At 42.2% G+C, this 7,515-nt stretch overlaps 1 protein-coding gene across 7 annotated transcripts; it reads left to right on the forward strand.

Annotated features, from left to right (window-relative positions):
• The first annotated feature begins 2,622 nt into the window (after positions 1–2,622).
• Positions 2,623–7,277, forward strand: phospho1 (phosphoethanolamine/phosphocholine phosphatase 1). Of its 7 annotated transcripts, none has more exons than XM_084744769.1 (4): positions 2,623–2,798; positions 3,217–3,318; positions 4,182–4,354; positions 5,236–7,277. In XM_084744769.1, the coding sequence occupies exon 4, from the start codon at positions 5,334–5,336 to the stop codon at positions 6,186–6,188; it is 855 nt and encodes a 284-aa protein (XP_084600895.1). In that variant the 5' UTR covers positions 2,623–2,798; positions 3,217–3,318; positions 4,182–4,354; positions 5,236–5,333; the 3' UTR covers positions 6,189–7,277. The 7 variants fall into 7 exon arrangements, with proteins under 7 accessions (XP_084600895.1, XP_084600896.1, XP_084600894.1 ...); XM_084744772.1 differs by lacking the exon at positions 2,623–2,798 and adding an exon at positions 2,811–2,953; XM_084744770.1 differs by lacking the exon at positions 4,182–4,354 and having other exon boundaries at positions 5,240–7,277.
• The last annotated feature ends 238 nt before the right edge of the window (positions 7,278–7,515 follow it).

Consider the following 7,515-nt stretch of genomic DNA (forward strand, 5'->3'; position numbering starts at 1 on the left):
CTCATTCCCACTGGAATACTCGCCCTCAGTTGGACTGAGTGGCAAAACTTCCTGCAACATGGCTGCTTTCAGTCAAGGAAACTGCAAAACTGTGTTTAGATGTGCCTGTGACAAATCAATGAGTTTCCTCGGCAAGTGGACACACAATTAAACCCTCAGCATTGCAGGAAAAATGATACATGAGGTAAGAGGATGAGGATTGATGGAGTTCACAAATAGGAACTCTGACTTTGAGTATCGTGCCATTGTATTTTCTCTAGCAGGAGGTTGGAAATTTATGTATGAATGTCTGCCACTGGGTCAGGTTCTCCTTGAAATCAAATGAGACTAGCCAGTGTTTACATTCTTACAAGGAATAAGAGTTTTAATTAGATAATTGTGACATATTTTGTTTTTGTAACAGAGGAAACACCACCTCTTTTGTCCACAGGTGCCTCCAAAATCTACACAATATGAAAGTTCCTTGTAGCAGCTTTAATTGCGTGCTCTTTCTCTAAGGACACATTAAGACATTTACTGTTGCTAGAATACCTCCTAAAATGCAGTGTGCCCTCTATCACCATAGGTGGTTTAAAGTGGCGCAGCAATGAGTCACACAGTCCTATAAGGTTGCTGAGCAGGCCGATGATGGAGAAAAGTGTGAGTGACTCACTGATGGTGAGTGGGTGGTCAGGTACCGAGGCTCACTTCACGAGCAGAGGAGATAATAACACACCGTCTGTACATCTCCGTTCCCATTTGGGTTTGAAAATAGTCAGCCACCCCAGCTGTTAGTCATTACGCCTTGTGGTGGAGGGGAGGGAGGCGTCTGTCAGCAGGCAGATAAGGAGAGGAGGGCCTCACGCCGTGTTTTGCAGGCGAGCGTTCGCTGCTCTGCACGTTGTTGTGTGGTTCATTAATCACTGTGTATTTGCAGGGCTTTATCTAGACTACTGTCTTGTGGCAGAAACAAGCAGCCGACATCACCTCCCTTGCTGCGATGATAATGTTTCTCACTGTAGTTAATAAATGGAAATGCCACATTGTTTCAGATTTCACTTCTGTTATGCTTCATTCATTTCACTGCAATCAGCCTCTTAGATGTGACACAGCTTTATCCCCATTTCCTGTGTCTGACAATAAAGGTCAGAGGTCAAGTTCAGCTTCAGAGCAGAACTAGTTTTTCCACTGTCCTGTCACACTGACCCAAATCCTTATCATCCTGTTGATGGGGGCTGTTTTTAACCTTTAGTTTTTTTTTTTTTAGAGTAATTAGCACTTAAAACTGTATGTGATTTTTTTTACAGTCTTTAATTAGTTTGGAGTAGCAGGAAATCTCTGGCAACAACTGAACAGTATTGTATTAGTTGGGATTATTCAAATCTGTTCCTGTTGTTTACTGCCAGGCACTGTTTTCCCCAACACAGGCTGTACATTGGTCTTTTCTGGGCTGTTATAATCAGTGTTTATTCTAACCAGTCTTTCACCTTTGCAAATGTTTCACTTGAAAGTGGGTGACACAGTACAGTATATAACCTGCCTTGAGACACAGATCGTTAAAAACTTTAACAAAAATATTAAGGCATAATCACAGAACATTGTAAATGGTTAATTTCAGCCGGGGCTCGGAGAAGTGCAGCGTGAATCATGTATCCCTGGGCTTAGCTTAACCCTGGGCTAACAATGTGTGTGAAAGGGGGCTAAGTTCTAAAAGTTAAATCTTAGTTCATACTGTGACAAGCACGAGCCTCTCGTCACTTTCGTAGATTGCACACTTCCTTCTGCGTGATGATGCGCCTGATGGGTGTAGTTTGGTAGGAAGAAAATAGTTCCTGATGCAAAGTGGGAAAGTGTGCTGTGGCCTCATTAACGCGGACAGGTACGTACAGGTTTTGGAGCAACGTATGCTGCCACTCATATGACTTTTTTTTTTTTTTTTCAGGGACGTCCCTGCTTATTTCAGCAAGACAATCCCAAGGCACACTGTGCAGGTGCTCCAACAGCGTGGCTTTTTAGTAAAAGAGTTCAGGTACTAGACAGACCTGAAATGTGTGGTGCATTATACAACAGAGTCCCTCCACTGCTGAGCACCTGAAATTGTATATTAAGCAAGAATGAGAAAGAATTTCACTTACTGAGTGTTAAAAGTTAAGATATAAATAAAAGTGATGCATCACAGTGGTAAACCTGACTTGGTGACAACTTTTTTGGAACAAGTTGTAGGCAGCAAATTCAGAATGAGTTTATGTTTTCTTTGTATTCAATTTTTTTTAGACCTGTATGATAAATAACAGTCATGATCACACAGACATCTAGGAATTGAGTGGAACTGAGCAAGTGGACTAAAGGGGGTGGTGCCATTTTCCAAGCTTTGCCTGGAGTCTCAGACTTTGAAAACCTCTGATCTAGATGGATAAACAGGTAAGAGGGAAAATCTGTATTCTTGCCTTCGAGGTGAGCTGTTACTTTAACTTGTAAAAGTAAGGCGAGAACAGCCTGCAGTACTGACACACTGACTCGACTGACAAACAGAGTCCTGCTGATATATTCAGGAAACAGAATATTTACAGTCTGTCGTTCTTTCTTCCTCCCTTTCCTCCCACACTGCTCCCTCTCTTCTCTTCAAAGTGTCGTGAACGCGCTCTGTAGGCTGCTATTAAAGAGGCGGACCTGTAGGCGCGGTCACGTCCGCGGCGGCTCCGGCGGTTTTGACTGTCACATAAAAGTGTGGCTCCCACTTTGTCTCTGCTTTCTGTGAGACCGGACGGGACCTGACCGACACCGACACCGGAGGGATCGGAACCAGCGGCGGCGCCACAGTAAATGCTTTTATTTTTGCAAGAATTAATTTTAATTTGAAAGGGTTTAAAGTTGATCTGATGCACGCGGGCTCTGCTGCTGTTGTTGTTGTGAGAAAGTCGGTTAGTTCAGCAGATAAAGTTGGCAGGCTGACAAGTTTTTTCCCATCAAACAGGTTTAAGCTGCTCATCAGTGTTATTAATAGTGAAGCTTTTGACTTGTGTTCTTTCTTAAAATAATAAACAACTTCTCACATCATGAATGTCTTTATAATATTTCTGCAATTTTCTGCATCTTTCTTGTGCAGGATTCAGTTATAAACTTATTATAAGGGCTCTCAGTTGATCTTGATTTTTAAAGTGCAGGTCTGTCGGATGCTGTCACGCACAGCTGTCTGATGCAACTCAGCATTCACTGTGTGTTTATTCCCACATGCAGACAGAAGCAGCCTGAAGCCACAGCTTGAAGACGCCTGCAGAGATCAGGAGACACATGAGAGGAGCGGACATCAGCTGCTGACGACACCTTCAACAGACACAGGTATGCAGGCAGCTTCTTTATTCACACTGGAGCTGTCCGGCTTGCACAGCTGCAACTAACAAGATTTTCACTGTTGATTAATCTGTCAGTTTTTTTTCTGGATTAATCAATGAGTCGTTTGGTGTATAAATAGTTAAAAAGTCTAAAGTGATGTCCTAAAATGTCTTGTTTTTGTCCACAGCACAAAGATATGAGTTTCATGTCAAAGAGGCCCAAAAAACAGAAGATATTCACGTCTGAGGAGCTGAAATCTGAAAATTTGGACATTTTTTTAATTTAAAAAAGACTCAAAATGATTATTCGATTATCAGATGGGTTGACGGTTAATTTATTAGTTGATTACTAATCGATTAATCATTGTAGCGCTAATGTCCTCAGATGTCTTTGTTTGTTCCACAACCCAAAGATATTCACTTTACTGTCATAGTGGAGTAAAGAAATCAGAAATATTTCAACTTTTGAAAAGGTGGAATCAGAGAATTTGAACATTTCTAATTTAAAAATTCCTCAAAAGCAGTAATCGATTATAATAATAATAATAATAATAATAGACGATTCATTTAATAATCTATTAATAAACAACCGTTGAAGCTCAACTTGCAAATTTAAATTCAAAATTATGAATTTTCAGGGCTCATTTGGTAACATCTTTATACACCCAGATACATTTAAAAGCTGCACAGAACTCTGGCAATTAATTTAATAGGCGATTAATAATTGATTAATCATTGCAGCTCTGCTGGCTTCTTCATGTGATGTGCAGTTGATCAGTTCTGCTTGCTTGCTTGCAGGATCTGCACCATGCAGGCTACATGGCCTCATGTTTTCACTCAGATCCAAATATAATCATACTCACCCCCCAGTGTTCACCTCTGCTGCAGCTGGACGACCATCCACCCATCCACCCCCTCCGCTTCTTCACTCCTCACCTTTGTAGAAACATCCTCCACTTTTTTTGCAGAGAGCCTGAGTTGGTGGATGGTGCCTCTTCTGGTTTGAAAGGGCTGCTGGCTGGGCTGCTTTGCTCTCTGTATAGGTCTTTTTTATACATTTTTTTTATTGAAATGATATTTAAAGTATGGTACCACTTTACAGTAAGACTTCTCTGAGAAATAGGTTGTTAAATGTTTATAATTAGGTTACTAATTTGGTTGTAAACACTCTATAAAGCATTAAACAACAAGTGTAAACAAGATATAACAGTTTTCATTCATTGATGTGGATCTGTTCTGCACTATCAAATAAACATAAAATGCTGCCTACAAAACTAACAAATGAAAACAATCCACAATATGTTCTGTTAAAAAACAGTTTTCATATAGGTGCATAACTATAATATAAGCATTTTATATAATATAAGATGTAATAGAACGAGATGGCACATGGCTTGTGGTGCTCAAAGTGCCAAAAAAATACATCTGAAAAACTCAGCAGCAACGTCTGTTACCAGAAATCATGACCAAGTTCCTCAAGATAATCCACAGACCTTGTCGTGAGCAGTTTCATGTAGAAACTACTGGTGGTGATTTTTTCCACAAGCCAAGTGCCATTTTGCCCCATTATATTTGACAGAAGCACTACAAGCCAGAGGAAAATTTTTAATTTTGTGGTGAACTGGCCCTTTAATTATTAAGCTATGTTGATTATGGTTAAATGTTGGTAACTATGTGATGAAGCTGACAGGTTTAAATGCTTTTCATGGAGAAGACAAAGTGAAAAAGGCTTAACAGGGCAAATAAATGTGAGCTCATTTATCTAATGTGTTATAACAGCTTAGAACATGTTTACAACCTAATTATAAACCTTTTAGAAGGGTAGTCTTATTGTTAGTGGTACCCAAATGATTCTGTCTGTACCTTACATCTAAGTTTGATTCTGTTTCTATCCTTCGTTTATGTATGCATTGATGTTTCCCAGAAAGCCTCCACCTTACTGTGGCCTGCCTTGCGTGGGATGCTGGAGAGTGGGAGAGCGGGAGTGGAGATTTGATGCCACTTGGCAACAGTTAGTCAATCATGGGGGATTCAATCTTCAACTGCTGTTATGTCCCACCTCATCCCCCAGGCGAGGGGGAGCCGGCCAGGTCCAGACGCTCAGAGATCATGGCCTCCCAGTCAGCTCACGTTTCCAACGACAAGCGTTTCCTCATCTTCTTCGACTTCGATGAGACCATCGTCGACGAAACCAGCGACGACATGGTGGTGCAGGCCGCCCCAGGTCAGCACCTCCCAGGCTGGCTGAAGGACACCTACCAGCCGGGTCGCTACAACGAGTACATGCAGCGGGTCCTGGCCTACCTGGCGGAGCAGGGCGTCACCGAGAGCGACATCCGCAGCATCATGGAGAAGATCCCTGCCACGCCCGGCATGACCAGCCTCTTTCAGTTCCTCCGCACCCGGCCGCAGTGGGACTTCGAGGTGGTGCTGGTGTCCGACGCCAACACCTTCTTCATCGAGTCCTGGCTACGGCGTGCGGGAGCCCGCCAGCTCTTCCACAGGGTCTTCACCAACCCGGCCACCTTTAACAAAGACGGCCGGCTGGTGATGAGGCCCTTTCACTCCCACGACTGCCCGCGGTGCCCCGACAACATGTGCAAGCAGGTGATCGTCAGGGACTATGTGGCCCGCAGGACGCAGGAGAGGGGTCGTCCGTACCAGAGGGTCTTCTACGTAGGGGATGGAGCCAACGACTTCTGTCCAGCGGTGTCCCTCGGACCCCGGGACGTGGCTTTCCCTCGGCGAGACTTCCCCATGCACCGGCTCATCATTGAGACCCATGAAGCCATGCCCGGGGAGTTCAAGGCGGTCACGGTCCCGTGGGTGAGCGCGGAGGAGGTGGTGCAGAAGCTGAGGAAGCTGGTGGCAGAGTAGAGACAGAGAGAGGGAAGGGAAGTGGATGAATAAGAGGCCAGTTGACACTTTTAGTCATATTCTCAGGTAAAGTAGTCCCAGAAACTAAAGTTTAAGGCAATAAAATCGTTTGTACTGTCAGTAAAAATACAGCAAATGTGTCTTATCTGGCGTCCAGCCTACACGTGCCTCAGTCCAGCTCCTCACGTTTTGTTCCAGAGGTCACTCTCAGAGCAGAGGCCCGGTTTAACATCAGCAGGTTAATGATTATGGAGACCTGCCACTATCACCCAAACAGAGGAAATCAATGACAGATTCAATGCTTTGTTTAAAACAAAATATTTAAAGTGAGGATGTAACTTCAAAGCTACTACAAGGAGTTTATAACTGTTTATGAAACAGTCTCGTTTAGTACTGATGCCTCTATATGACCTAGATAAACAAACAAAATCATATATACTCATTCTTAATGGCTGCCTCCAGGTCTGATTCTCAGTGAAATCAGATGAAGTGAACCGGTGCTCTTCCATGCAGGCAATGTTATCGGTTAAAAAGAAGCAGGGGGAGATTTTTATTTAGATAATTCTATTTTTGACATATTTTGTGTTTATTATGCTAGAAACGCGACGGCCTTTGTCCACAGGGGGCTCCAAAATCAACACAATATGAAAGCTCCTTGCAGCTTTAAGGTTTGAGGGCATTGGCATTATAAGTATTCTTCAATGTGTTGCTTTTTAATGTTAAAGTGGTTTTTTTTAATAGCAATATTTAAAAGTGACTGGTGACTGGTTGCCCTCCAATAACTATAATGATGTGTTTTTCTTAGAAACTGCACTTTTTAAAAAATATGAAATATTAAATCATAGTCTCAATAAATGAAATCAGAGTAACACTGCGACCTGGTGGTGGCGAGGGGCATTCCAACAGTTTTTTTTTTAAATCAACAGGCATATCAGACAGTGTGTTTAATTGAGAAATGTATAACTGTGTTTTAAGAGTGTGTTTGTTTGTTTGTTTGACTTGTATATCAGTCTTTTGTGTCTTTACTGTGTAGGCCAGGCCTACTGAAGAAAGTATTAACACCAGCAGGAATAAAGCCATCAACTGAAACTACGCCTCTGTCTGAATTTATCATCAAACCTCATCAGCATCCACATGGAATACTTAAACCATCTCATTGATAACATATTAATATATATATATTACTATATTTTCATTTATTATATTTATATGTGAACATCAATCCTTTTTTCAAACACTGTGCTTTGCTGAAGGCAAATATTGTCCAGTCATGCATACCATATCTCCATATCTATATATAAATCCTGCAGAGGTTGCAACAGTGAAA

This window comes from Lutjanus erythropterus, chromosome 19 (genome assembly GCF_056507025.1).
Source record: "Lutjanus erythropterus isolate fLutEry1 chromosome 19, fLutEry1.hap2, whole genome shotgun sequence".
In the NCBI taxonomy this organism is placed as follows: Eukaryota; Metazoa; Chordata; class Actinopteri; order Lutjaniformes; family Lutjanidae; genus Lutjanus; species Lutjanus erythropterus.

Excerpts from the sequence above, each read along its gene's own strand:
- phospho1 (XM_084744769.1), top strand. The coding sequence starts at position 5,334 with ATGGGGGATTCAATCTTCAACTGCTGTTATGTCCCACCTCATCCCCCA.